At 45.3% G+C, this 27,561-nt stretch overlaps 4 protein-coding genes across 7 annotated transcripts; 2 read left to right on the forward strand and 2 right to left on the reverse strand.

Moving 5' to 3' along the window:
* The first annotated feature begins 64 nt into the window (after positions 1-64).
* On the forward strand, positions 65-6,806 carry EBNA1BP2 (EBNA1 binding protein 2). 4 transcript variants are annotated; one of them, XM_035123900.3, is made up of 10 exons: positions 65-336; positions 464-572; positions 1,352-1,435; positions 2,104-2,270; positions 2,473-2,596; positions 3,532-3,621; positions 3,864-3,939; positions 4,584-4,677; positions 5,669-5,831; positions 6,495-6,806. In XM_035123900.3, the coding sequence occupies exons 2-10, from the start codon at positions 501-503 to the stop codon at positions 6,543-6,545; spliced, it is 921 nt and encodes a 306-aa protein (XP_034979791.1). In that variant the 5' UTR covers positions 65-336; positions 464-500; the 3' UTR covers positions 6,546-6,806. The 4 variants fall into 4 exon arrangements, with proteins under 4 accessions (XP_034979791.1, XP_034979790.1, XP_034979788.1 ...); XM_035123899.3 differs by having other exon boundaries at positions 65-161; XM_035123897.3 differs by having other exon boundaries at positions 65-157.
* Positions 6,807-7,174: 368 nt separating this feature from the next.
* On the reverse strand, positions 7,175-12,265 carry CFAP144 (cilia and flagella associated protein 144). Its single transcript, XM_035123902.3, has 4 exons — positions 11,575-12,265; positions 9,867-9,926; positions 7,737-7,840; positions 7,175-7,480 (listed from the first exon to the last, which is right to left on the reverse strand). Exons 1-4 carry the CDS (start codon positions 11,708-11,710, stop codon positions 7,367-7,369), a joined length of 414 nt encoding a protein of 137 aa, XP_034979793.1. The 5' UTR covers positions 11,711-12,265; the 3' UTR covers positions 7,175-7,366.
* PIF1 (PIF1 5'-to-3' DNA helicase) lies at positions 11,931-20,793 on the forward strand. Its single transcript, XM_035123283.3, has 12 exons — positions 11,931-12,670; positions 13,423-13,549; positions 13,931-14,056; positions 14,136-14,289; positions 15,346-15,460; positions 15,542-15,648; positions 16,380-16,519; positions 16,982-17,088; positions 18,214-18,301; positions 18,635-18,780; positions 19,295-19,486; positions 20,225-20,793. Exons 1-12 carry the CDS (start codon positions 12,104-12,106, stop codon positions 20,276-20,278), a joined length of 1,923 nt encoding a protein of 640 aa, XP_034979174.1. The 5' UTR covers positions 11,931-12,103; the 3' UTR covers positions 20,279-20,793.
* Positions 20,794-24,089: 3,296 nt separating this feature from the next.
* On the reverse strand, positions 24,090-27,531 carry SNAPC2 (small nuclear RNA activating complex polypeptide 2). The gene is made up of 6 exons (XM_035124293.2): positions 27,422-27,531; positions 27,140-27,320; positions 26,656-26,769; positions 26,500-26,568; positions 25,990-26,260; positions 24,090-24,871 (listed from the first exon to the last, which is right to left on the reverse strand). The coding sequence occupies exons 2-6, from the start codon at positions 27,314-27,316 to the stop codon at positions 24,507-24,509; spliced, it is 996 nt and encodes a 331-aa protein (XP_034980184.1). The 5' UTR covers positions 27,317-27,320; positions 27,422-27,531; the 3' UTR covers positions 24,090-24,506.
* Positions 27,532-27,561: the final 30 nt, after the last annotated feature.

A 27,561-nucleotide genomic window follows, 5' to 3' on the forward strand; every position in this document is an offset into this window, starting at 1 on the left:
GAGGGCGGGGGAGGTGGGGAACTCTAACCGGAAGAGGAAATACACGGAAACCGGAAGTAGTGCTGAGCCGTTCCGCGTGGTTTCTGAACCAGCGGCTGGCTGGAGTCGTGGAGGGGGCCTGCAGAAGAGGAGTCCTTGTAAGACCAAGTCTATAGTCGTATGTACGGTTTACGTAGGAGTAAGCGCTATTGAATACAGCGGGGGCTCCTTCCGAGCAGCATTATAAAACGGTTTCTAGGGAGGGAAGAAGCCCCAGGTTCGGCTTAATACAACGTTAGGAATGTTTTGGGGCGGCAGGTGGAAGTTCAACACGTGGAGCATTCCCGGAATTTAAATGTATGCCGTTTCTCCGTCTTTTACCAGCCTGGCCGCGGGGAGGCAGGGAAGCAATACCAATCTCTCCAGTGGAGAAATTGAAGGTAAAGCGCACTTTCTGTGTTGTTTTTTTTCGTTCTTTGTGTAGCTCGGTGGATTCGAGGCACCCCAAAGCACAGTGTGCAATGCCTCACGTAGAAATGGAGGAAGGCTTCTCGTCATCGGATTCGGAAGAGTCCCTTGTCACTGACCGAGAGGTAAGTTTAGTGCTGTGATCATGCTGCACTGGAGTGTGGCCAGGATGTTGGTTATGGCTGGTGATGTTTAGCTCATTTCTCTGTAGTCTGCTGTGGAGGGCTACACTTCATTTCTTACAAGGGTTGTAGACAGGACTATATTTATATAATAGTAATACCTTAAAATTAAAATTTATATAGGGCATTTCCCTATATAAATATCTTTACTTGCATGTAGAAGCAACACAGGGACAGCAGGGCTAATCCATGTTAGCTAGAGCTGCTCATGTGATGGTGCAACACCAGGCAACACTGAAATTCTCTCCATAGTAAATCGTGCAGGGAGCTTCCACAACCCATTTCATGGGTTCATCATATATTACATACTTTTTTGGTTTTTTAAGTAAGTAGCCCTGTATTATTGTTCATATTGTAAGTAAGCAGCGGAGGTGGAAAGAATAGCAGCTTGCCTAGTTGTTTTGTGACTAGAGTGAAATTTGAGTTAGTAGCTTACCGGCTCCTAGCCACCAATGCCTGTTCACAGTAGCACGCCACAGTGCACTGTCAGTACAGCATCTAAAGCAAAGCGTGCTTACACAGGTTAGATAGAGAGCTGCTTTGTCTAATCACTTGCAATTTGAGTGCTTCATTTTAGGGTTCCTCCCACTTGTGCTCCTGTGTGCTTTGTTTCTTACTTTTTCCAAGGTTTCTGTTATTAAGGGTTTGGGGTGGGTGAGCTAACATCCTTCTGTTTCAGCATTCTGGGATGTTGCTGATTTTATCACTTTTCTTCCTTATAGCTCCAAGACGCATTTTCCAAAGGTTCACTAAAGCCAGGCCTAAACATTGTGCTAGAGGGACAGCCAAAAGCTTTCAACAATGTGGTGAGTGCTGTATGATCATGACCTTTGTGGGATTAATTTGTGTGGGCAGATTGAGCTTCCTTTGGCATACCATTTAGCCAGAGTAAAATTGTTCAGCCACTCAGTTCAGTCAGTCTGCTGCACTGAACCTTTAAACTGAATTCCTGGCATCTATAGTCCTCTTCATTTTTTGGAATGGCTTGGGCTTATTTATCTGTATGCTTGGTGAGTCTTACTTTTTAGATTGGGCATCACCCACCACTTACATGGTAACTTAATAATGCTGTACTTGCTTGGACCATCAAGACATGTTGGAAGTGGGGCAAGAAAAAAAGTTGACACTTATTTGACTACACTGTATCAAAATTAGAGTGGTACCATGTTCTGCAGGCTGATAAAACTACTTAAGCTATTCAGTTTCCTTCAAATTTATAGGGGAAATTCTGTATTGGTCTCTATTTGTGTTGTCATTGTTAAGACTGAAGCACTAGGAGGAGCTTGAGGCTCAAAAACCTCCGGCATCTGTTTTGATAGAGAGCAGAAGACAATGCATCTTTTGGGGTGGGAGTATCAGGACATGGTCTATTTGGGGAGGAGAGATTCCTAGTTCTGCATTGGTTGGCATGTTAGTTTTTGTGTAGAAGATTTTTGTGTTGCATTTAATGCACAATTAATATGCTCTTTTCTAGGATGGATTGAAGCAGTGCTTGTCTGAATTCCAGAAACACCTGGCCTGGATTGAAAGGCTTGATGTCACCTCTCATTTGGAAACAAGTGCCACAAATGCAGCTTCTAGTCAAACACTTGACAAAGATGATGTTGACCCCGAGGATGACTTCAAGAGAGAGATGAGCTTGTAAGTCTGTGTATAGGAAGTAGAGCTGCTTCTTATCAGCCTGGTGTGTTGAGCTTTTAGCTTTTTTCAGCCATATGCACAATGGAACAATATGTTAGTAGTTCAAGAGTTTTTTTATTGTCCAATGGAAGAAGTAACAATTTACTAATGGCCCAATGGCTGCTTGCATATAACATCTTAATACATTATCCTGTGTTCCCAGCTATCGTCAAGCCCAAGCATCTGTTTTAGAAGCTTTGCCTCGGCTGCATAAGTTCAAAATCCCTACTAGGCGGCCTGATGACTATTTTGCAGAGATGGCAAAATCTGATCAGCAGATGCAGAAGGTAAGATGCATGGTTCTCTTCTTTTCTCATCTGGCTGCTATAATGGATATGTTAACAGTTGCTGGCCATATACAAAATTGTGTCACATTGGGTCTGGTATTTTGATGGTGCTTGATCATAGTGCATCAGCAAATGAAGAAAAAAAGCTTTAGCAAAGATCTTCTCAGTGCATAATACTACAGATCATGAATTGTTAATTGAAAAATGGTTAATAAAAGGTCATAAAAAGCTTGCTTGTGGGCATTTTCAGCTTGTACTGAACTCTTAAGAAAGAGGGACTATAATGAAGATTGATTTTGTGTGGAACATAATGCTGCTGTCACATACAATGTTGGGTATGGGGTAAATGTGTGTAGTTTAGGGAGACAGGTCTTGCAGCCTCAGTTGGGACCTGTGCCAGGCCTAGTAAAGGTTCCCATCCCTGCTGCATATTTTCTTGGGCCTTCAGAATAAAGAATTAGCCGTGGATTCTGTAGCAATTCTTTGGCAGCAATATGTCCTTATCGAGCTCTTTAGAGAACTGTCATTTTTTCTGTATTAACAAAATGATGCATCTAAGGCCATGGCTGCATTTTGAGGCATTAATAGTGAATGTGTGCGTCTGCTCTTGCCTCTCCCTTTGGTCATTAAGTATCCAAGAAATAATGGTGGGTTATGAGTTTCTGGCATGATGCTTTTTCTTGTCTTGTGTGACCTCGCTGGAGAAAGACAGCAACTTTTGCCCAACAGTTATAGAGTCTGAGTAGTCCTAAACAGCTGAAGCAATTGTCAAAATTCACATTTAGGAGTGCAGCACACTCTAAGCTGCTTTGGTTTTCATTTCTGAAATTAAAAAGAGCATCCTTGCCACAAACAAGCAGATTTTCATAGTCACAAATTCAGGGGACCTGCCTTCATCTGCATAAAAAGCACATTGGTTGCTCTCTCTCAATTAGATTCGGCATAAGCTGAAGAGTAAACAAGAAGCAATGGAAAAGTCTGAAAGAGCCAAACAGCTCCGTGCCCTGAGAAAATACGGCAAAAAGGTGAGAAAAATGGGGACAAAAACATAGGTGCCCCCTTGGAATGGAGGAAGCGGGAAAGACACACCCATTGTTTTTATTGGCAATCTCAGCATTGGAATCCTTTGGCAGAAGTATCTAGAAGTATCATGAACAGGACTCCTAGGGTGTGGGAAGGATACATGTGTGTGCAAAAAAGGGGAGCATTTTGGAAAGGACTGGGGTACTGTGGAAGGAAAGGCTCACTTTTTATTTCTGGTTGGTAGGTCCAAACTGAGGTGCTGCAGAAGAGGCAGAAGGAGAAATCCACAATGCTGAATGCAATCAAGAAATACCAGAAAGGTGAGGCATTCCATTCCCACTTTATCCTTCACTACTCCCCCCCCCCAACCCTTACTACAGCAGCAGAAAATTGTAGCCCTCTTCAGGCATTCCACTTGCATGTAAAAGCAACATGAGAGAGGGAATAAGTATGCTCAGCTCCATCACAGTCCCTCCACAACTTGGGAGGGGGCACACTTCTGAAGCAGGGAGCTTCCTGGGTTGTGGAAGCTCCCTGCATGATTCAGAGCTCTGCTGTCCCCGTGTTGCTTTTGCATGCAAGTAGAATACCTAAAGGAAGGCTTCTGTGTAGTCCATGTTGCATTAACAACAACAATTTATTATTTATACCCCGCCCATCTGGCTGGGTTTCCCCAGCCACTCTGGGCGGCTTCCAACCAAATATTAAAAACAATACACCATCAAACATTAAAAGCAGGGCCTCCTTCAGTTGTCTTTTAAAAGTAAAATAGTTGCTTATTGCCTTGGGCCGCATCTGGCCCCCGGGCCTTAGTTTGCCTACTCATGGTCTAAATGCTGCACAATATTCATGTGCATAGATATACATACCCCTTTGGGTGATAAAGCAAGCTTTCCTGCAGTGTTTGTCCTGGAGCTTCTTTTCTGGCTTGGCATGCAGCTCATTTATTCTGTCTTTTATGCAGGTCTTTCAGACAAGCTGGACTTCTTGGAAGGTGAAAAAGCACCAGCAACTCAGGGAAAGAAGGAAGGGGCTGGAGGCCAGCATAAAAATAAAGGGTAAGGTCTATGAAGTGCAGGGATGTCTACTAAGACTTGCATTTCTTTTGCTTTACCATGAATAGGTCTTTTATTGCAGTGTTTCCCAACCTTGTGCCTCCAGCTGTTTTCGGACTACAATTCCCATCATTCCTGACCACTGGTCTTGCTAGCTAGGGATGATGGGAATTGTAGTCTCAAAACATCTGGAGGCACAAGGTTGGGAAACACTGTTTTATTTGATCAGTTTTGTTTTGTTTCGTGTTTAAGTTCTAAGTCCTTCTAATAACAAAAGTTGATCCATTAGCAGAGCACTGGAGGGGGAGCGAGGCGGCAGCGATGGGGTTGGATTGGCCAAAGGTGTCCCTATGCCCAGCTCTCTCAGCTAAAGCAGCCTCCTGCTAGCTGATGGCAACTGAGTGGCGTGTCATTCCGTTGATGTGGCACTGCCCCTTTCATTTGCAAATGCATGTGCACAAGTGTTGTCAGTGAGGTGCCTGCTGGTGACAGTGACTGAAATTCTCCAAAATGGTGTTTTGGAGGTGGGGAGGGGCTGAGCTGGCTACCTGGATCCCAAGTTGATCTCACTGCCATCACACCGACGGCATTGGAGCCCAAGATAAAAATGTAACTTCTTTCATACCTAACATCTAAGACTAATGCCCCCAGAACACTTGATCACTACAGCTAAACTAGCCTAGTAAGACTGAACTGTCTGAGACCTACAACCTTAGAACTGTTGCTGTTTGGGTGCACAGAAAAAGCAAACTGACTACTGGCTTCCAGTGTTTCTGTTTGATGCTGAATGAGTAGTCTTTGCCGTTAGGTGTCTGGCAAAGTGGGAAGCGGGTTGTGAAGTGTCAGGATGGGGTGTGCTGCTTAAAATAATGATGTACTGAAGTTGGAATAATTCCTTTTGAGGGCAGGGAGAAAAAAATAAAAATGTGTGCAGTTTTTGGGGAGAGAGATGGCCAAGTACCCAGCCATAATTAGCTGGTTGTTTTTCTTTCAGCCCGAGTGCCAAACGACGCTACAAGAATCAGAAATTTGGTTTTGGTGGCAAGAAGAAAGGGTCAAAATGGAACACTCGAGAAAGTCACAATGATACCTCCAACTTCCGTGCTAGTGTGGCCCACCACAAGGGTCCTGGGAAAGCAGGGAAAAAGGGTGCCAATGTGAGTACCTGCCATGAATTGTTTTTATTTAGACATTTAATTTTAATGAACAGAAGTCGGTTATAATAAATTACCAATGCATTCATATAATTTGGAGGGATTTTAATCAGGCTACACTTAGGGTTTAGAGTGGGCTGTGTTTTAATGTCTTAGTATTTATTTATGGCTGCTGTTTATTACGTTGAGGGTGTGTGTTTGAGTTTTACTTACATTGCTTTATATACTGCTATCTCCTTTTTTAGTGAACTTTGTAAGGCAGGGTATAAATTCATTAAATTTATAAGTGCATAAATTAAATGATTAAAATTTATCAGGGTGTCTTCTGCTGGCATAAATAAAAATTAGCTAACAGCTGCCAACTGGGAAAATCTTGCTGTAATCTGGCTGCTAGTGGAGCATTCGCTGAGCTGGTTCACACCTCACATTAAGCCACAGTAACAAGTAAACCATGGCGTTCTGTGAATGAGCAACAAGCAGGACTGTTCAGTCCCTTTGCCCTGCCTGGACTCAGAAAAGCAACCCACAAGGTGTGGCTTGCCATTACATGTGAACCAGTCCATTGTGGTACACAGCTCCCCCTCTCCCTCCCTGCCATCACCCTTTCCCTTGTACAGTATAGCTAAGGTAGTAGAATGATAACATTCAACTTGTATCTCATTTTAGAAGAGGCCTGGCAAGAAGGTGAGGCAGAAAATGAAGAACCGTTCCCGATAATGAGTACAATGGGTGACCTTTCCTTCTTCGTGAAGTGTGACTCCCTACGGAACGTTGGCGTGAAATGATGCTGACCTGGACAACATAGCTGTTCAGATTGCCATTCAGAGTCAGCAAGTGGTACTGCCTGACACTGGGTGTACTCACTTCTCGTACATAAATAACAAGCAGGTGCTTCTGGTTTCCTATATTTCATACTGATTTGGTCTTTCTTGCTCCTCCTTGTGCAAGATTGTGAATTAAAAAGTCTTGATAGCTTGATCATCCGTGTCAGGTTGGGAGAGATCCTTTCTGGTTTGCATTGTGTCTCACTAAATCCTTCAATTTTTTTGGTACCTCATACATAACATCATACTGTGTGCTCCTCCTTGTCACCCAGCAGTGGTGCATGCAGAGTACTAAGCAACAGCTTTTGTATTTCTGCCACTATGACTTCCTTTGCTAAGGGCATTGATTGGGTCTTCCTCTTCCCTTCAACAGCAGAAACTGGTGGTCTACCAGCAAACAATCACATGAACTACTGCTGCTGCTCATACCACAGCTTCTGGTTGAGAAACAGATTGTCCTATCCACCCAACATAAAAACTGATGATTTGTACAAAATGAATATGGTGGCAGAAAGAATAGCAGGCAGTTTCAGGTCAGGTTTATTGTAATACTAAATGTTCATATCACACAGGACTTTCCTTTCCTAAACCCACTGCCTTGTACCCTGTGTCTTATGATTCTGCAATAATTAAAAGATGGAGACCATGGAAGTCTGGAAGCCTAAATTTATGTCTACGGTCCTTCCCTCGTAAGTCCTGCAATGCTGTGTTCCTTTATCGCTTATCTTTTGTCATCTCGTTCAGGCGCCACATAGCAGCCATGTATCTGGTGATTTCAGTGCTCCGACTTGGGAAGTATAGCCTTCTGTCATTCCGGTTTATACTGCTCTGTAAATGAGAATATTAACATAGTATAAGAACATCTGGCATAAGGGAGGAGCTAGGAATTGAATATTTCACTCAAACTATCTCCCCATTTGGTGAAAAGTCTAGATTCTGATAGCCAACCAGGTACTCCCTACAAACTTTCAAAGCTTTCTCCATAGCTATAACAGCTTAAAATTATTTTTCTGTAAAGTCTGGATTATTAAAATGACAGACAACTACACACACTTCCCAAGAAGCTCCTTAAAAACCCACTTACCAAAGGTGCGGAAAACCAGCCGATTTCTTGGCTTGTTGTTTGTGGTTCTGTATATTTCTTGTTTGGTTCAAGTGCAGCATGATGAATTAGTTTCAGGAACTTAGCTATAGGGTTAAAGCATTGGCAATGAGACTCACTTAGTGTAGACTGGGTGCAAAGCACTTAGATTGCACTGAAATTTTTAGATGTGATGATGCTACAGTGCTCTGTTAAAGACTATTGATTTCAATGTTTGTTCTGCTTGCATAACTTATTAGCTTGCACCTGATGTTTTGACATACTTTATTCATTTATTTCACAATGTATATGCTGCCTTTCATGGTCAAGTCTCTCAAGTTGGCTTGCATCAAACAACAACAAACAACCAACAAAATTAATCATATACCAATAATACCTACCACCTACCACCTCAAAAAAATGTTAGAGGAGTTGAACATGCTGTTGGTTCCTGCTGTGAATGAGGAACGACAGCTGCTTTGCCTGTTCTGTGAGCAGCATTGCAAGAAAGTTGATATATCTCGTTCTGTGTGTGTCAAACATCTAGAAACCCTATGGCAAACCTAGTAAAAATGCAATTGAATTTTCTTTGTATTTAATGACAAGGTCATAGGATAGGATAGCCCACCCTTTGGCAACCTAGTGCCCTCTAGATGCTTGGGACAACAACTTCCATCAGCCCCAGCCAGTACAATTGTCCTGGTTGGAGCTGATGAAGAGTTGTCATCCAAAACAGCTGGAGGGCATGAGCTTTGTGAAAGCTGGGATAGCTGGAATTAATACTTCCAAATAACACACTCTTAACTTGTGCTATGGCTTTGTCTTGTTTCTCTTATTTTCACTCAGGCCTAAATTACGTAACAAAAGTGGCTTGTTTCCTATTATTTCCAGTAAGTCTTGTACCCTGGCCCTGATTCTAAATTTCCAGGCACTACTCTTCTGCATAGAGTATAGCAACTGCAACCTGATGATGCCTATGCTGCCATGCTCTCGCTCTGTAGATGCATGACAGGAGAATGAAGCTTGGGAAAGATCTTCAGTGAAGTTCACATCTTCTCTAAGGCAGGCAGGAGGCCTGCATTGTACTGGTAAAATGGGATGACTACAGTATTTTGTATAATTTAATAGAGCTTGCATAAAACCTCAATTCCCAAAGACATGTTCTCTTGGCTGCTCTACATTTTGCCTTTCCAAAAAGGTTAGCTGTCACTGGCCTTAAGCTAACTTCATTGTTGTCCCAAAAGGCTTAACTATATTACAACAGTATGTGCTGGCAATAATTCAAGTTACAAAAAGGCCACAAACCAGTGTCTTCTGAAGCCAGTATTCTGGATAAAGGCATTTCAACATAACAAGCACCATTTAGGTCTCTCAAAACCCTTAGAAAGGTAAAGAATTAAAAAGATGAAATGGGAACTAATGAATCTAGTTGTTACTTTTAATGAAATAATATTAAGTTGGAAGTCAAATTTGATAGTATCACAATAAAAAAATTCCTTCAGTAGCACCTTAAAAACCAACTAAGTTTATATTTTGGTATGAGCTTTCGTGTGCATGCACACTTCTTCAGTATCTGAAGAAGTGTGCATGCACACGAAAGCTCATACCAAAATATAAACTTAGTTGGTCTTTAAGGTGCTACTGAAGGAATTTTTTTATTTTGCTTCGACTCAGACCAACACGGCTACCTACCTGTAACTTGATAGTATCACGTGAGGCTAGGTAAGTTGGGGTTTGTTGCTTTGAATATTGAAGCTTGTGCTTTTAAATATTTATTTGCAAAATATATCATTAAGAAAAAACATAATGGCAGTGAATTTTTTCTTAACTTGAAAGTTTCAATACTCCAACATACATGGAAATGAATTGATCCAATAAAAGATCGATCCCAAGAAACAAGAAATTCAAAAATTGGAGCTATCAGCTGTCTCTTGCCACATTCCACTGCAGATTGTATACTATAATGCTTCTTGGTTTACAGAGGGAGAAAGAGAGTGAAGTTTGACGTTTAGACTTCAGTATGGTGCTACATACTTTGCCTTCTTTTATTCATGCGGCAAAACATTTCATAAATGGAGTACTCCTCTCTGTTTCACTAACTTAAATGTTAACTGTTTAAAAGCATGTGCTTACCATCTGCAGGTTCCTCTAAGTTATCATGCCAAGAGGTAGGCTTTCGAGTTATGGTGTAAACTAAAGGTAAAAGCAAGATAAGGCAAATTAATCACTAGATAACCTTACGCAAGGGCAGAGGGAAACTAACAAAACTTAGAAATTTATCATTCTTTCTCCACACCACCCCTCTTTGGCAGGAATTTAGGCCTTTTTATTAAATGCAGGTTTTCAAAGAGCCGCAAGGATATTTGGGGGACAACAGTTGGGGGTCCCACAGATAGGCATGGGAGACACTACAAAGCCAGTTGATCCTTTTAGAGGAAAAGACTGGCACTTGGGATCAAAACTATTAGAGATTAGTGTAATATGTCAGTTTCCAGAGGGGTAGGCCTGTTAGGGTATGTTTACATTAGTGGCTTAAAATGCAGCAAGTGTTTCAAGCTGCATTTGCACAGTAGTGTTCACATTGGAGATAGGGCGGGGTTGTCTTCCCGCATGTGAGATCTTTTCGATTTCTTGCCCCTGCAATGCCCACCTTCCAACTCCTATTCATGAAGCTGTCGTCTGTATAAGTGTCGAGCAATCTGGGCATGTGAGATAGCTGTCTCAAATGTTCACATTGCTGTTTACTCCCCCCCCCCAATCCAGTTTTCCAGCCAGATTAAAGTAATTTGGGAGGGAGGATGGGAAATGCATCAAACAATAGTATTTGTCAAAGTACAAGATCACTATGGATTGTGGCTAACGTCGTGTGAATGCAGCTTCAAAAAGTAGTGGGTGCCTTGGATGGGGAGTAAGCAGTAATGTGAACATATCCTTAGTATGTAGAGGCAAAAGGATCTTGTAACAAGCTTTTTTGATGTGTTCATGAAACAACTCTTTGTAAGTCATCTTGATTGAGTTTTAGGATTGCAATTTGCAAATCCAGGTACTGTACACAGAAAACTGCAAAGATGTTACCAACAAATGGCTCTATTCTATGAATCCCTCCTGAATTCAGTTTGGCACTGAGAATGTGGTTTAGGAATATAGGAAGCTGCCTTTTATCAAGTCAGACTATTGGTCCATGATATACCACAGTATTGTCCACACCAGCTGGCAACAGCTCTCCAGGATTTCAGGCAGGTTTTTCTCCTAGCCTCACCTAGAGATGCTGGGGATTGAAGCTGAGACCTTCTGCAAGCACTGAGCTACAGCCCCTCCCCTCTAGTTATTGCACCTCTACACGGCTCTGATCCTATGGAGATCTAACCGCTCATATTGCAGCTCATATTTCTGCTTGGGAATTTAAGGTGCACTTTGTGATAACACAAATTGCTATTGCTGTGAGGGTCAGTCTGCATACATTTAAGCTCTTAATTCAACTGCCAATACCGCTTTTGCATTCCTTTGCAACTTGTTTCCACCGCAACCTACAACTCTCCCTCCTTTAACACGGATGTGTGTGTCGGCGCGCGCCAGAAACCTGTGGATCACACTCTTTAAAGTGCCACAGACCCCTCTGGTGGCAGTGGTGGTGGTTGGGTTTTTTTTGTTTTAGTTTACAGCAAGTGACTTGACCTAGAAATGTTTGACAACTAGCACCCAAACACGGTTCATTCGTGGAAAGGGGAAAAAATAGAGCCAACTGGAGTCAAGAGCCAGAGGACTCCCTTAGACCTAACTGGGAAGCTCCGTCTGCCCATGAGAAGGGGAGAAGTCTCCCCTCCCCCCGGTACCCCCGTACCCGTCATCAGGGGGTTCATCGCGTATTCCGTCTGCAGGCGCTGGCATCGTAGCTCCTTCCGGACCGTCTCACAGAAGATCTTGTTCTGGCTTACTGGGTCCAACGGTTCCCTTGGGACCCGCGCGGCTCCTGCCATGGGCCGCTATCTGGGGGGGAGGCTATTTAGAACGTGCCTGGAGCTCCCCGAAATGCCCTTCGTGTATGTGCGGGCGGAGTTTCCCCTCCTTTTCGTATCGTAGCAACCGAGCGGATTCTGACCGCGCCCCTTCTCTTTTTCATTGGCCGAGGAGTTAAATCTCCCGCAGCGCTGATTGGCTGCTGCGACCCCCGTTAAAGGTTTGAATCCGCTTGCGGCAGAAGCGAAGGCACTACTGGAAGAGTTATTTAGGCACATGGGAGAAATCAGTGGCTGTCTAAATCAACGCGAAAGGGAAAGGCAGCAAGAAGACGGCGTCTTTTCAGTACAGACATTTTAGCTGGTCGGTCTCGACTTCTGTGTTGCTTGCCTCCTCGTTTTCAGTCGGACGGAATGCAACCAGGCTCCGTATCGGACGGTCGGGTTCGCTGCACCGTAGCGATCGAGCACTTGGGTGCTGCAGCAGCCCCGAATCGTGTGCTTCTCCGCGATGCTTGGGTCACGCTGGGCCGGGACGAGTTCCATGAGCTGGTTCTGCAAGTGGCCAGCGCCGGCGGTCCGGGGCGCCCCCAGAACTTCCCCTTGCGGCTGGGTGAAGTGCGGCTGTTCACACGCTTCATGAAGGAGGGGAAGAGCTCGGTGCAGCTTGGGCCAAACCACAATCAGGTGCAGCTGCTGCTCTCTAATTGTCCTCCGGATCGGCTGCGCCGCTTTGTCCAGACGCTGCGCATCAAGCACGCAGCCGCACAGAGGGGAACCAGGCCTGTGGCCGAGCGAACGCGGCTTCTCGCTAGCCTCCCGCGGACGTTCGACACGGTAAGCCCGGTGCAGACTCGCGACTTGCAGCAGGCGAGCGCCCGGCAGGCTCTGACTGACGTGACAAGCACTCCGCGGAAAGGTCAGCCCTTACGCTGCGCGTCTCGGAAGCGGATCCGGACCGAGTCAGTCGATGGGAAACAGGTGAGGCGGCTGCTGCCGGAAAGCATGATCTAGCTGGGAGTTGGATCTGTCCACAATAAAAGGATCTCTGGCCGCCCAGGTATTGCTGGACTCCAACCCCCATCACCCCTGGCCTGGCAGTGCTGGCTGGGACTGGTAGGAGTTGTAGTCCAAGGATACCCAGAGGTTTCCCGTCCTTGGCATAAGAGTGGTGGCTAGTTTCTGAAGAAGTGGACCTACCCACCTGCTAATCCAGGATGCTGAAGTTGTGGTTATGCAAAGTGACAGATTCATGCACTCCTTAAGCACTTTAGAAACTCACTTAGCAAGTTCCATAACTGAGGCCACCACAGAGTAGGTCCTTTCTCCAATGCATGCTGGTCTTACTGGCAGAAACCTGAGCAGAACCTCCAAAGTAGTATGGGCAAGGTCAAATTATTATTTTATTTTAATGTAAGACTTCTTTGGTCCAATTGAAATTCAAATAAGGATCCCTCTGGATAAGAGAGGCGTTCTCCTCTCTGGCTGCTATAATCAAGAGAGATGGGATGGAAAGCTCTCATGAGCACTTTGGATTCAGAGGAGTTTGCCTTTTGGGGAATGTGTTCAGTTCTGTTATGCAGGCAGGAAGTCCTAGGTTCAACCCACAGAATCTCCAGGTGGGGCTAACCCCCCCCCCTGTCTGAAGCTGCTCCCAGTCAGTGGATACAGTACTGAGCAAGATGATCCACTGGTCTGACTCAACATAAGGCAGGTTTCTGTGCTCTCTTCAGGTGGCTGAAAAGCAGCAGGTGAAGAAGACTTTGTCTATGTGCTCCCGAGCAAAACTCTCCCAGGAACAGTCAATGGTGCTGAATGCGGTGCTGAGTGGCAAGAATGTTTTCTTCACAGGCAGTGCTGGTGAGAGAAGAGGGTCAAGGAGGGTCTGTGTGTTTGCAGGTTAGAGGCTGTAGTGGCTTCATCTACTATGTTGGGAATCTCACATTCCTTCCAGGACTGAACAAACCTGGGATTTAGGGTGAAGGAAGTTTGGTGGTTCTGATGTTTCTCTCTTTTTTGGGGGGTAGTGGCATGGGGCAGGTGGAGATTTATGAGAGGTAAGTACCATTGAGTCGACTTTGATTTACAATCTAGGTCTCACTTCTGAAACTGATCAAGTTTTACACCTGCCTCTTGCCATTTAAATGGTTCCGCTTTGAAGGGAAGTATGAATGGTGTTGGAATAATTGTAAAACTGAAATTTAGATTGTGTGCCTCTAAATACAAGGACTCTCTCTGTAGGGACTGGGAAATCCTACCTGCTGAAAAAGATCGTGGCCTCGCTGCCTCCAAACAGCACTTATGCCACAGCCAGCACAGGGGTGGCAGCCTGTCAGATTGGTGGCACTACTCTCCATGCCTTTGCAGGTAACTGGGATCCTGGGAAGCGAGAAAGGGCCTAGTGGTGGGTTACTGCTGACATACTCTTTCCCCTCTCCTTTGATAGGTATTGGGTCAGGGAAGGCGTCCCTACATCAGTGCATTGAGCTGGCTCAGAGACCCGGAATTCGGCAGCAATGGCTGAACAGCCGCCATCTGATCATAGATGAAATCTCTATGGTAGAGGGGGATTTCTTTGATAAACTGGAGGCAGTAGCTAGGTGGGTGGAGACTTCCTTTTGGGGGATATTGCTGCACTTGCATTAATCCTGTGTGTACATGGCTTTGAGGAGGGTATTAAAAAGGCAGAAGACAAAACATTGCATGCCGTGTTTTTCCGAAAATAAGACACCCGTCTTATATTTATTTTTCCTCAAAAAACCAACTATGGCTTATTTTCAGGGGATGTCTTATTTTTCCCCTCCTCCTGCCGTGGCCGGCATTGCTGCTGCGGCTATCACTATGTCTTATTTTCGGGGTATGGCTTATATTCTTTGAATGCTTAAAAATCCTGCTATGGCTTATTTTATGCCTACGACTTAAAATAGGGAAAACAGGGTAGTTGTTTTAAAGTTCTGCCTAAGCAGGCACTTGATGCAACTCTGCAGCAAACAGTCCCACACTCACTTTGCCCATGTATACGCTTCAGTCCCACATCTAGTTTTGGTAACGCTGTGGCCAGTGCCCACCCAGAGCTTCCAGTCAGCATTGCCATCGCTGTGCTTCAGTCCTGTCTGTTTCCCATGCTCCTGTCCATGCACCATAGTTCTAAAATGACTCCTTAAGTATAATGTGGTCCTAGAAGAGGGGTTTGCAGCAATAGAGAGAAGCAGAACTGAATTATATTTGTTACTCTGTCTTAGCGTATGCAGAGCATGTGTAAGTGTTGCAAGGAAAACAGAAACAGGGAATATTCCAGATGCAATTGGATTACAATTCCCATCAGTCCCAAGCAGCATGACCAACAGCCAGGCATCATGGGAACTGCAGTATAATAATAATAATAAATTATAATAAAATTTTATTTATACCCCGCCCTCCCCAGCCAAGGCCGGGCTCAGAGCAGCTAACACCAAATATAAAACAACTAGTTAAAATACAATTCAACAACAAGACTTAAATACATTAAAATTAAATTTAAAAATTAGACAGTAGAAAGTAGAACAACATCTGGAGGGCCACAGGCTTCCCATCCTTGGTCTAGGATATTGCATTTCTTTTCTCTTGGACCAGAATAAGATCAGCTCCCTGAAGGTGTCTCCATTCTCTTTTGGTAGAGCGGTCAGGAAATGTGAGGATCCATTTGGAGGAATCCAACTCATCATATGTGGAGACTTCTTGCAGCTGCCTCCTGTCAGCAAATCCTCCGAGCAGCCCAGGTTCTGTTTCCAGGTGTGCTGCTGTTGCTGTTTGTCACTGCATGCTCCTTGTCACAGGCTGAGCTATAGTTTGATCAAAGGGTTTCCTTCACAGGCAAAGAGCTGGCGCAAGTGTATCCACCTGAACATGGAGCTGACAGAGGTGCGGAGGCAGACTGACAGGGACTTCATTTCTCTTCTGCATACTGTCCGCCTGGGCAGGTGAGATGCCATCCTCCCCCAGCAGAATATCTGGCTAATCTCTTGGGGTGGAAGTTCTATGTCTAGAGAGACCTAACCAAACATTTGAATGCTGATATAGCTGCTTCTGTCAAGTTGGCTGGCCTGCTCCAATACTTCCTTTAAACTCATTGCACTGTTTGAAAATTGGGTCAAGTACTCTTTGAGGAACCATGGAGAAATGCAGGGAGGCACTGGGTTTGGAGGAATGGGGGGGAATTTAGAGGTACAGTGGTGCCTCGACTTACGAATTTAATCCGTTCCGAAGGCAGCTTTGTAGGTTGAAAAATTCGTAAGTTGAAAAGCGCCATTGGAAACGCAATTTCCCATAGGAATGCATTGGAAACGGAAAAATTCCTAAGTCAAAGCAACCCTATCTAAAACCGCTACAGTTTCCGTTCGGATGTCAATAAATTTGTAAGCGTGTGGCCATTTGTCCCATTTGTAAGTCTAAAAATTTGGTTTTTGAGTCGTTTGTAAGTCGAGGTACCACTGTATTGTGTTTGCTGGGGTATTCCTTTACCTGCAAGCATCCTTGGTCACATACTAGCCATGTACAGACTTGATCTCCATGTTTAGGTGCTGGTTACGGCCTCGTGTTCTCATGGAAAGCAATTTGAATGGGCACAGTAGCAAGCTTGATAGTTCTTCATGGTCTTCAATGTTTTTCATCAGATACAAATGTCTTCTTAATTTTAATTGTCCCCATTCAGATGCACAGAGGAGGTTACCAGACAGCTAACTCTAACAGCTACCCATCGGGTGGAGAAAGATGGAATCTTGGCTACCCGGTTATGCACCCACAAGGATGATGTGGAGCTCACAAATGCTAGAAGGCTGGATGAGTTGCCTGGTGAGAATGCTGCAATGACTCCAACTGTGACAAGTAGCCCTTTCCTTTAAGAGACAGACTTCCAACTATGAGCCGGGAACCAACACTTGGGAACTCACCCTGCCCCTCTTTTTTCTGAATAAAACAACATGAGACCATTATAAAATTAGGCAATACATCCTACTGACACCAATAGTTACGTTTTCCAGTCCTGATATTCTTGCCACCACTTTTTGATAGGTGGATACAAGGACACATTTATTTTATTTTATAATATTTTCTTCTGTTGCTGATATCTGGAATCCACAGAAATGGGAAACATATTATGATATGTATTGTCTGGAATTTTGGAAGTTTACAGAATTATGCTTTCGGAATAGTGTGCAGAGCCTAATACTTGGAGCTCAGCTATTGGGAAGTAACCCTTTCAAAACACATCAGGTAGGAGGGATGCAAGTTTTTTACATCTTGTTTGTCTTCTAGGAGAACGAAGAACCTTCAAGGCAGTGGATAGTGACCCTGTACTGGTGAAAACTCTTGATGCACAGTGTCCAGTAAGCAGCATCATTGAACTTAAGCAAGGTGCCCAGGTGAGCATTGCCCAAGCTAGAGGCGGTTCTTTAGTAGGCGATGGAATTTTGCTTCTTTTTTTGGGGGGGGGGAGATTTTTATGTTATCTACTTCTCACACTAGCGCCACAGTCCTGTAATCTCCACCTTTCCCAAGGGGTCTCACAAAAGGGGTCCCCAACCCTAGGATACTGGAGTCCTCTTGATGCAGAATATGACAGCATAAAGAGCGACAGGCAAATGCAGGCTGGATCTTATAGGAACAGGCAAGCAGAGTAATTGTAAAATGAATGGTTCTATTATATAGTTTGTTTGAGGGAGTAATGGTGGCAGTTACAGGTAATTGCTGACTGTAGCTTGGAATGTCAGCTATAGGCTTGGACACACCTGCAAGCTATTCATATGTGCTCGGTATTTTGCCTGCTGAGCAATTCAGTTTCTCCTTGCATACTATTAATACTGATTTCTCTTACAAATGCGTGGCTGGCTAGCACTGATTATAGCTTCTCAGGAATTGTTACCTGCCCTACCATGGCTAGGTTGGACAGATCTTCACATGACAGAACCTAGAGTATCAGCTGAGTGAAATGAGACTCTTATGGACCCTAGTGGCTCCCAGTTGCTTTCTTTGAGCTGGTTGTGCACTGCTTTCGATAACTTTTAAACCTTAAAACCGGCCATGCCAAATGCCACAGTGTCCTTGACTTTTAAGAGCTGCAACCAGCTGTTAAATATGGGTGGCAAATCTGTGATGCTGTTTAACTGTGATTGTATTGTGACATTAAAGTTTAACTGAGGCCAGTTACCATTTTCAACACATTGTTCACTTTTTTAGACAGATTAGACAGACAGGTTTTTCCCCTGGTCTCATATGTATGTATTTAATATTTCACTGTTTGTTTGGTTATCTACCTTGTGTGCTGCCTTCTTGAAAAGCAGGATAAAAGTGTATACAATGAGTAACACCCAAACAAGTATGAGGCTTTCCCTACCCGAGGAACAGGGTGGGGACATTCTTGTTTGTTTTCAGTGGCGGTTCTTGGGACTCCACTGTTAATGCTGACTATGTACAATAAAGTCGACTGACTGGACAGGAGAAAGCTATGGCGTTTTTCTTCATTAGTAATTTTTACATTCTTTCACTAGGTGATGCTTACTAAGAATCTTGATGTGTCCCAGGGTCTTGTGAATGGGGCTCGTGGAGTTGTGATTGGATTTGAAACAGAAGGAAAAGGTTAGTTTTTGACAGATGCACTTACCACCCATGACTGGGTGTTCTTCAGACTGTCTGAACTGCTCTTCTAGAGTCACAACAAAACTTTGGTAGGTGCCTCTGCACTGTGCCAGAGGAGGTGGATTTTTTTGAGACAGAGTTGCTGCTCTTTGCCATCCAGTTTTTTGTACATGAGCTGCTATTCTATTGGCGTCCCATTTGCAAGAACTCAAGTGGATGAGTTCTAGGCTGCCTTGCAGTATCTCCTTAAAGACAATAGATATTTGGGAGGTTACCTGCCCCTGACTCCTGGGCATAGGAGATCAAAGTTCTGACTTGGCTCTCTTTCTACAGGGCTACCGAAAGTGAGATTTCTGTGTGGCGTCACTAATGTTGTTGGGTTGGAACGATGGGTTTTAAAGGGACCAGCAGGAACTTATCTGAGTCGCCAGCAGCTGCCCCTGAAACTTGCCTGGGCCATTTCCATCCACAAGAGCCAGGTTAGTGATACATTGTGTGATATTCTGTACAAGAACTCAAGACAGTAAAAATGGTCCATAATGGGACCTCTGTAAGGAACTTGTGTTTATCTCTGTATATCTGTACTTAAAGCTCCTACCGAAGTTATTATGGTTCTGGTTGGGCCCCACATCTATGTGGGATCTGTAAGAATCTGCTTATTTGTCTTGTTTTTACTAGTTAATTATAAGTCAGTGGAATCTAGGCAGACCAATCCTGTACACCAATCAAACTCAAGCTGTTTTCCTTGCAACATGTGTCTGTTCTAGAAACACTGGAACATCACCACCTTGCAAACAAAATTATAAAGGATGAGGGAACTGTGGAAATGTTGTTCAGCAATGTTAATTCTTCCGATTTGCCTAATATCCATTTTGCAGAATCAAGCATCATACATAAAATATATAGGTACTTTACTGTACTGGGGGTGCAAATACTTATCAGAATAACTAGGGAGTATCTGCTTCCTGACCGTTTCTCTTTTACTACCGGTAGGGTATGTCTCTGGACTGCGTTGAGATTTCCTTGGCTCGTGTTTTTGAATTTGGCCAGGCTTATGTAGCACTTTCTCGAGCACGTAGCCTTGCAGGTCTTCGTGTTCTGGATTTTGATCCCAAGGTAGTGAGAGCCAATCCATACGTGTTGCAGTTCTACAGGCACTTGAAGAGAGAAAAATTTCTAACCCAGGTAAAGTGATAATCTGCCACTAGGCTACCATAACCATCTGCAATGTAGACATTCTGATTTTGCGTTGTATAAACTGCAAAGGGAGGAGGGTGGGAGAAAGGAAGGGCAATATGGGAGCCTGGAACAAGGGCCACAGGTGACTAATGGCATTGCGAATTAGGGATATCTGGTCACCATTCCTCTGTAACCCTGAAATAGACACAATCTGTCTGCAGCTCTCATTGCAAAATGTATCTTCCCTTCATTTCCCTCTCCAAAAAAGAATATACTGTTACAAGTCCATACTTTATTTAAGAAAAAAGTAGCGGAAGGTCATAGTGAATCCTTGCCCCTTCCTTCCATATGGCAGAAATGTTCTCCTCCGGGGGATCAGTGGCGGAGCAAGCCGACTGGGCATCTGGGGCGGCACACGTGCCCTGTGCCCAGGGGCGGGGCCAGGCAAGCTGGGGGCAGGACGCTCCGTGGGGCCTCCGAGGAGTCTGCCTGCCTCCTCCCACTCAGCCACCCTACAGCTGAGGGAGAGGCAGTGGGCGGACCGTTTGGGGCAGCGCGGAGCCTGCAGGTGCCCAAGCCATTATGTCACTCCCAGGAGAGATGCATGGCTCAGGCACGCTGCAGGCCGCGCGGTGAGTGCCGCCTGGCCTTTTGTCACCCCCCGGGGTGGCCCACCCCCCCCACCCCTTGGGGATCATACCAAGTGTGAGTTGCTGTGTATAACTTGTTACTTTTGTTCTTTAGGCTTTGCTGCACTCCTCTATTCAAGCTAATAAAGAAAATGAAGAAGCTGCCTGAACTTGACATCTTTTTATTCCTCCTTGTACTTTTATTGAATCTACACCACTAAGTGGGAAACTTCTTCCATGGAGAATCAGCTTATGGATTTTCTGCACTGCAGCTCCTGATACTTCCATGATCATTCTGTTTTCTAGCAGTAGAACAACATCCTGGAAACATTTTCCACAGACAATCTATCATAGTCCAAGAGATGAACCTAAAAGCCAATTTTTTAACCAAAATCTATTATTAGGACGGCAGTAAGATTTTCTGCTATCACACCTTCAAGAAGTCTTTTAATTCAAACATCTGCATTGACAGTATTGTACCTATGGCAAGAGTTTGACACTACTTGAATAATAAAGAATGCACTTTATTTTTAAAGGATATAAAAGTGAATGAAATTGCTGCTGTCATGTGTGTATGACATGCCAAGAGTCTGAGTTTACAAAGATGGCATACTAGTTTTCTAGGACTTGCCTGTTACTTACATTCTCTACAGAAGCCTCTTCAAATAAAATAAATAAAGCAAAGGTGCTAAATTGTAGTAATTTGTTAAGCTACTGTGAGGGGCAAGGGATATCGCGAAGCCCCTCCCCTCCTGAGTTCCAGCCCAGCCCCGAGCGAGGCTGAAAAGAGGGAAAGCTCCAGCTCAAGTGGGGAAACAGGAAGTGGTGTCCAAGGCTCTGGCAGGGTAGAAGAGCCATCGTCCCAGGTGGGACAGGAAGGGGGAAGGAAGGGGGGCAGGCCAGTCCCCCCAACTCCGGAACTTCGCAGAAAGCGTCGGGGGAAGAGGATGGGTCTCCCCAAGTTGTTATGCTGGCGCAAGACGCGCCAAAAGCCACTTGGAGGTTCTGATTCAAGCTGAACAGATGTGTCTTTGTAAATAGCACTGCCATTAGCACTGTAAATACCCAGCACCAATAAAAGACAAAATGCAGAGCTGTGTAGAGTCGTTACTCTGAAGTAGCCTTCTCCGGCCACCGTGACAGCAACCTCCAAGTCTTTCTGGCTACTTTGGAGCGGCCGCGATGAGCGCGCAAGACGCTGAGCAGTGGAGGCTGGAGGCCGAAGCCGCAGCACAGGAATTACAGAAATTACAGAACCTGACAGCGCAGGCACACCAGCAATTACTTGCCGCTCAGGAGGAAGCGTGAGGAACGCGGGAGGAGCTGAACAAGCTGGCAGAGCAGGTGAGAGCGAAAGATGAAACTGAGAAGCAACTAAGGGTGATGGTGGTGGAGTTACAGAAAAAGCTGGATGAGGAAAAAGCTGCGAGAGGTGGGGGGGTGCCCCAGCCCCAGCTAGTCCAAGTGAGGAGGGGACAGACCCTAGTCACCAAGTTTAGCGGCGACCCAAGAGAGTACCTAGGCTTTGAGACAGAAATAAATTATGCGCTGGAACTGCATGCGGCAGAATTCCCAGATGACGCGCACAGAGTCTTCTTTATCATAGAGCATTTGACGGGGGCCGCCAGAGAATGGGTCAGACCGCTCATCGCGCAAAAAAATGATTGCATAAAGAACGCAAAACTATTCTTAGAAGCTTTAAAAATCATGTATGCGAGTGACTCTGAAATGGAAGCCACAAAAGAAGAGCTTCATAACTTAACACAAGGAAAATCGACAGTTCGGGACTACTGGGCGAGGTTCACCATGCTAGTGCACAAACTGGGGTGGGATCTGCACAGTGAGCCAGTGAAATCAGCCTTCTACCTGGGGTTGCACTCAGACGTTAGGTCCCAAACCGCGGACGAGAGGTCCCAAACCGCGGACTATGGATGAGTTAAGCAAAGCGGCGCTAGCGGTGGGGGTGAGACAGGAATCCAGATGGAATGACAAACAAACGACGCGCGCAGCAAAGCCTTGGTTCCCACGCTCCCAGGACAGACCACTTCACCAAACCCCACCCCAGGGCCCACCCCTAGTCCCGCCCAGACCGAGCTCAGAGCCGGAAGCGATGGAGATCGGTGGAGCGCGCGCGCGCGCGGACTTTTCAAACCCCGGCGGCGCCAAGACGCAAGGAGGGAAGAGGCGGGAATTGCTTTCTCTGCAACTCCCCCCAGCATCGCATCAGAGACTGCCCACATCGCAGGGAGTGGCAATGAAAGGCGGGAACGGTTGTGCCCTCCCCCACTGACGGTGCACCAGCAGCTCAGAGAACACTTGGAGAGGGCCAAAGAAGCGTACAAGAAGGGGGCAGATCGCCACAGGCGACCGGGGGAGGCCATCAGGGTGGGGGACAAGGTTTGGTTGTCCTCTGAGGGCCTTCCCACCAGAGGGAGGTGCAAGAAGTTGGCACCCAGAAGGTTGGGCCCCTTCACGGTCACGCAGCAGGTAAACCCGGTGGCATACAGGCTGGCACTGCCAGAGGACATGAGGGTGCACCCAGTGTTTCATAGATCGCTGCTGTCTCCGTACAGGGAAAGTAGCAGGTTCCGAGGCAGCGAACAGCCCCCCGAGGGAGGGGGGGAGAGTGGAGGCAGGGAGCCACTCAATGAAGCAACGGCCATCCTTGATTCACGAAGGGGTGTGTGGGGCCTGGAGTACCTCATGGCATGGGAGGACGCCCCGCCATCCCAAAATGAATGGGTCCCAGCCACCCAGATACAAGAGGAATTCTTAGTGGAAGAATTCCACGCCCTCTTCCCACACAGGCCTAAGCCCTGGCACATGGAACGGGAGTGGGAGGAGGAGGAAGCACAGGAGGGGGAAAGCAGTTCACCATGGAGATGGGAAGCAGAGTTTGAGGACACGGAGGAGGAGATATGGGCATCTCCGAGGTCCATTCAGTCAGGAGAAGAGGTGGACTGGCAGCAGATTTTCACCCCCACCAGCTCTGAGGCCACGGACTTTTGGGGCTTTCCCTCTTCCCAGGAGGAAGGAGGGGGCCAACGGGACTGGGGGGAGGTGTTCACACCAACCGGCTCGGACAGCACGGAGTTTTTAGGCTTTCAGTCACCACCGACACCCGTGCAGCCTCTAGGGAGGGGAGAAGGGGGGCCTGGGAGGGGGGTGGATGTGAGGGGCAAGGGATATCGCGAAGCCCCTCCCCTCCTGAGTTCCAGCCCAGCCCCGAGCGAGGCTGAAAAGAGGGAAAGCTCCAGCTCAAGTGGGGAAACAGGAAGTGGTGTCCAAGGCTCTGGCAGGGTAGAAGAGCCATCGTCCCAGGTGGGACAGGAAGGGGGAAGGAAGGGGGGCAGGCCAGTCCCCCCAACTCTGGAACTTCGCAGAAAGCGTCGGGGGAAGAGGATGGGTCTCCCCAAGTTGTTATGCTGGCGCAAGACGCGCCAAAAGCCACTTGGAGGTTCTGATTCAAGCTGAACAGATGTGTCTTTGTAAATAGCACTGCCATTAGCACTGTAAATACCCAGCACCAATAAAAGACAAAATGCAGAGCTGTGTAGAGTCATTGCTCTGAAGTAGCCTTCTCCGGCCACCGTGACAGCTACCTATATGCATGTTGCCAATTTAGGAGCCAGAAACTGCTTCCCAAGTTAACATGGTTCAGTTAAGATTCAGATTTTGAGAAGTGCATTGAATCTATGTTTGAAGTAATAATTACTTAAGGTGCTAGTTATGTTATGTTACAAAGTATGCTTTCTATCCCCAGTCCTACCAGTTTATGGCAAGTACTGCTAGTACTGTTAGTGGTAGATGGGCATTTCTTCCAAGAAGATATACTGCACCATGAAGCATTGCTTAATAGTAACATTCCTAAACATGGTATAAGTTAACTTTGACTAGTTTCTTTCATGGTTTCTATAGCTTCTCAAAACCTATTGAAAGTAACCCCTGGTGAGCATATGATTACAGCTTTTCAACTGGTATTTTTGTAGTCCATATTTTTTATATATATTTTAAAATAATGGTTATTACAAAATAATTTGACTATTCTGTGACTCGGGAATGATATCCAACATCACTTATTTTACTGGCCACAATGATCTGTAGACCAAGGTAAAGATTAACACTCAACGCCATCTCTGAGCTGCTACATAGCAACTGGCCAAATAAGTAGCAGCTGTCATGGAGTAGTAAGACCAGACACCAGTGTACATATAGTATTAATACAAAACAATTATCATACTCATTAGCCAAGGTGTAAAAGAGCAGGTCAGGCTGCTTAAACCCCATGCTACGATGAGGGGGATCATGGCTGAGCTAAGCTCAGCAAGCTTGTTTAGTCTTCCCTCATGTTATGAGAGTACATAGTTCATTACTGGGCAGCACAGAATCCAGTTTCCTCAGTCAAAGCTTTCTTCTTTACGAGCAAGGATATCCAAAGGAAACAAGAATGAATTCAAAGGGCAGATACCCAGAGTCCTCCAGTCCATGGTAGAGGCAGAAGTTGCATCATCTTTGGAAGTGGTAGGAGAACTACTACTCCCCTCCTGTTGTTGTAAGCCACTAGTAGCTGGCTGCACATGTGGAAATAGCTCCCCATTATTGTTTACAGGCTGGTTGCCCTCTTTCATTCTGCTTCTTTCACCTTTGTAGTGGGTGTTCAACTCTGTGTAACATTTGTGCATGTGACTCTTCAGCTTCTTAAAGTCCAGAAAGCCCAGCTCTTCTGGCAGTGACAGTAGCAAATCTAGGACCACAGCTGACTCTGCAGAAAGCAAGCAAAATGTATGAGGAGAGTGGCTACACTCACTTTGGCAGAAACATACCTAGGATTTTTATTACCTCCTCCTCTCCAGTTACAGATTCTGAAACGTCACCCTGCCTCCAACAGGTGTAACAAATGAAGCAGTAAATTTTATCACATTAACAGCTAAGCTATTTTAGATTTTTAGAAATTACATCTTAGAGGTTAAGGATAACTTTCTATATGAGAAGTTTTAGTTTAAGAACTGGAAATCTGATGAGAACCTTTTATCTGTTTTACATTATATGACAAGTTGCTGCTTCCTCTCACCTAGGAAAACACTCCCTGTCTCCAAGCTCATGGGCCACTCGTATTTTCACTGGGGGGTGGGGAGAAACATAACAATTCCCTTCTGAAGTGTTTTCCTTAGTCCCCAAAATCCCACCCATCATCCACAACAGTAACCTCAAAGGTTACCCAACTATGCCCAGCAAGGTGGTTGTTGCTTTTAGCAGCACTAAATATGTTGGACGTTTTGGCAGAAGTACAGTTTTTGGCAGGACACATAGTGTTTCCAGTCCTAGGGGATGCTCCATTTCTGGGAAGCATTTTTAAGATTTAGTATCCAGCCCTTCAGCTGAAATAGAACTCCACAGCACATGACAAAAATGGCACAATAAAGAAAAAGCAACAGAATAAAAAGGAAGGGATGGAATGATTGCAAATAAAGCTCAATAAGGCAGCTTCCTTAAGGAGAAATGTTTTTGCTTGGCACCAAGAATACAGTAGGTATGCTGTAATAGATGTCTTGGTTACATGGAGTCACATTCCAGTGCAGAAACATTTCTTCCACTGAAGGAAAATAGCAAGAACCTCTGCATTTTGAGATTTTAAGTACAAACCCTATCTACATGTAGCCATGTGCAGGGGCAAATCAAAATACATTCAACTGCATATATGATTTTTAAAACTCAGGTTTCTCTGGGAAGAAGGTTTATGTCTATCTTTTATCACTACAATGGTGTAGTACACTGTAGTGGGATACAACTGAAGGCATAGTTCCCTTAGAATTATGAAATGTTGCATAGTAGCTGCCTGTTATTTAAATTCATCTTGGTCAAACACAAACTCTGACTTACCACCTGGTGGGAGTTCAGGTGCCTTACAGCCACGTGAGATCACAGAAAGGTACTTGTAGATCTTTTCAAAGTCCACATGGAACCCACTGTTTTCTGCAGGGGCCATTTCCTCTACATTTGATGATACAGTTGGTTCATGAGATTCTTCGTTGGATTTCCTACTCTCAGTATTAAGATTTTGGGATGAACATTGAGAATTCTTTATCACCACTGACTTTGGAGGCACGGAATGGAGCAAGGTGAGTGGCTCAGTAGATGCAATTGTCCAAACCTAATGAGTAGAAAAAAAGTCACAAGTATGGACTTCGTATGGCAAGCAGTCAGGGATTCTCTAGTAAACCAAATACATTTCCCAGCATTAAATCTGTCTGAAAAGCTATACAAGAACCAAGAGAACCAGTGACAGAGTCATGTATTTCAGAGACATTTTGTCAGATGGAGACATGAAGATATCTTAAATTACTGCATCAAGAACAATATCTATCTTATTAAGATCATGGAAAAGGTTACCTGGGAAAAAGCAGTTGCCACAGCATCTTCAAGGGGACCTGTCAATTTCTCAGCTAACTCTGTCCATATCTAAAAAAAGGAAGTGTCAGTTGTGTGAATAGTCCTTAGCTTATGTTGTGCCATATCACATTACCTACACTTTTAAAACTCTCATACCTCAATAGGTGCTGGAATAGGAGCATCCTTCTGTTTACGCTGGCGATACTGATATTGTTCCTTGACTGCCTCCTTTGCCACACGCTCTTTCAGGTGCTCCACAAATGCCATGATCTGCAAGAGCAGCACATCTTAGGGGACATACATGCAATGTTTTGGGGAAGACAGTACAGTATCCTACTTTCTGAAGACATAAAAACTGGATATTTCTTCAAGGCAGAAAGTTTGCAATTACTCTCCTTTAACTAGGATTTGCCAGTATGAATGTGTAGTAGGATTAAAAAAGCATAGGTCTCTCCCAATTCATCCCTTAAGATTTATCTGCCAAGGCCACCTAACTCTCGTGGCTGACCAGAGATGGAGTCCTCATCTCCAAACCCTGCATGGTGGCCATCAGTCTGCCAACTCGTGGGCTTGTTGGGAAGCTCACAGCCCGGCCAAGTTCGAATCCTGCCCTCCACCACGTGGCCACGCCTCAACCCACCTCTTCTTCATCCCTCCAAGGCAGGTACTTCTTCAACAGCTCGGGCCGCAGCGGACCCTGGCAGTGAGCTCTCAAGGCCCGAAGAAGGCGTCGCTTTTCTGGGTCCGTCCAAGCCTGGCTCGTGGGGACCATCCTGTAGCGAGCAGGGGTTGAACGCTGCCTGGAAGGCGGCTTCATGGCGCTGAGAAGAGAAAACAACAAGAAGTTAAGAACCTAAGAGGAGAAAACACGCCCAGGGGTGTCAATTGCAACCCGTCCAGCACCTATTCTCTTTCCCCTCACCTCTGTCCACCCGTTCCTGGCTTCTACGACGACACAACGCTGCTCGATACCTTCCGGTAGTCCTCACCCCAAACGCAACGCCGCCTAGTTTGCGAAAAACCGTTGCTTCTAGGTTGTCGCAATCGGATGACGTATAAAAT

This window comes from Zootoca vivipara, chromosome 7 (assembly GCF_965207765.1).
Source record: "Zootoca vivipara chromosome 7, rZooViv2.hap1.1, whole genome shotgun sequence".
NCBI classification, from domain to species: domain Eukaryota; kingdom Metazoa; phylum Chordata; class Lepidosauria; order Squamata; family Lacertidae; genus Zootoca; species Zootoca vivipara.

What these genes read in the sequence shown, in the direction of transcription:
- PIF1 (XM_035123283.3), top strand. Translation starts at nt 12,104, where the DNA reads ATGCAACCAGGCTCCGTATCGGACGGTCGGGTTCGCTGCACCGTAGCG. An exon ending in CATACTGTCCGCCTGGGCAG is followed by an intron (nt 15,649 to 16,379) that starts GTGAGATGCCAT and finishes GTCCCCATTCAG; the next exon opens with ATGCACAGAGGAGGTTACCA. An exon ending in ATTTGAAACAGAAGGAAAAG is followed by an intron (nt 18,302 to 18,634) that starts GTTAGTTTTTGA and finishes CTCTTTCTACAG; the next exon opens with GGCTACCGAAAGTGAGATTT.
- SNAPC2 (XM_035124293.2), bottom strand. Translation starts at nt 27,316, where the DNA reads ATGAAGCCGCCTTCCAGGCAGCGTTCAACCCCTGCTCGCTACAGGATG. An exon ending in TGGCAACTGCTTTTTCCCAG is followed by an intron (nt 26,261 to 26,499) that starts GTAACCTTTTCC and finishes TCTACTCATTAG; the next exon opens with GTTTGGACAATTGCATCTAC. An exon ending in ACCTGAACTCCCACCAGGTG is followed by an intron (nt 24,872 to 25,989) that starts GTAAGTCAGAGT and finishes TGCTTTCTGCAG; the next exon opens with AGTCAGCTGTGGTCCTAGAT.
- CFAP144 (XM_035123902.3), bottom strand. Translation starts at nt 11,710, where the DNA reads ATGGCAGGAGCCGCGCGGGTCCCAAGGGAACCGTTGGACCCAGTAAGC. An exon ending in GATGAACCCCCTGATGACGG is followed by an intron (nt 9,927 to 11,574) that starts GTACGGGGGTAC and finishes TTTTACCTTTAG; the next exon opens with TTTACACCATAACTCGAAAG. An exon ending in GCTGGTTTTCCGCACCTTTG is followed by an intron (nt 7,481 to 7,736) that starts GTAAGTGGGTTT and finishes TCTCATTTACAG; the next exon opens with AGCAGTATAAACCGGAATGA.
- EBNA1BP2 (XM_035123900.3), top strand. Translation starts at nt 501, where the DNA reads ATGCCTCACGTAGAAATGGAGGAAGGCTTCTCGTCATCGGATTCGGAA. An exon ending in TTCAAGAGAGAGATGAGCTT is followed by an intron (nt 2,271 to 2,472) that starts GTAAGTCTGTGT and finishes CTGTGTTCCCAG; the next exon opens with CTATCGTCAAGCCCAAGCAT. An exon ending in AATCAAGAAATACCAGAAAG is followed by an intron (nt 3,940 to 4,583) that starts GTGAGGCATTCC and finishes TCTTTTATGCAG; the next exon opens with GTCTTTCAGACAAGCTGGAC.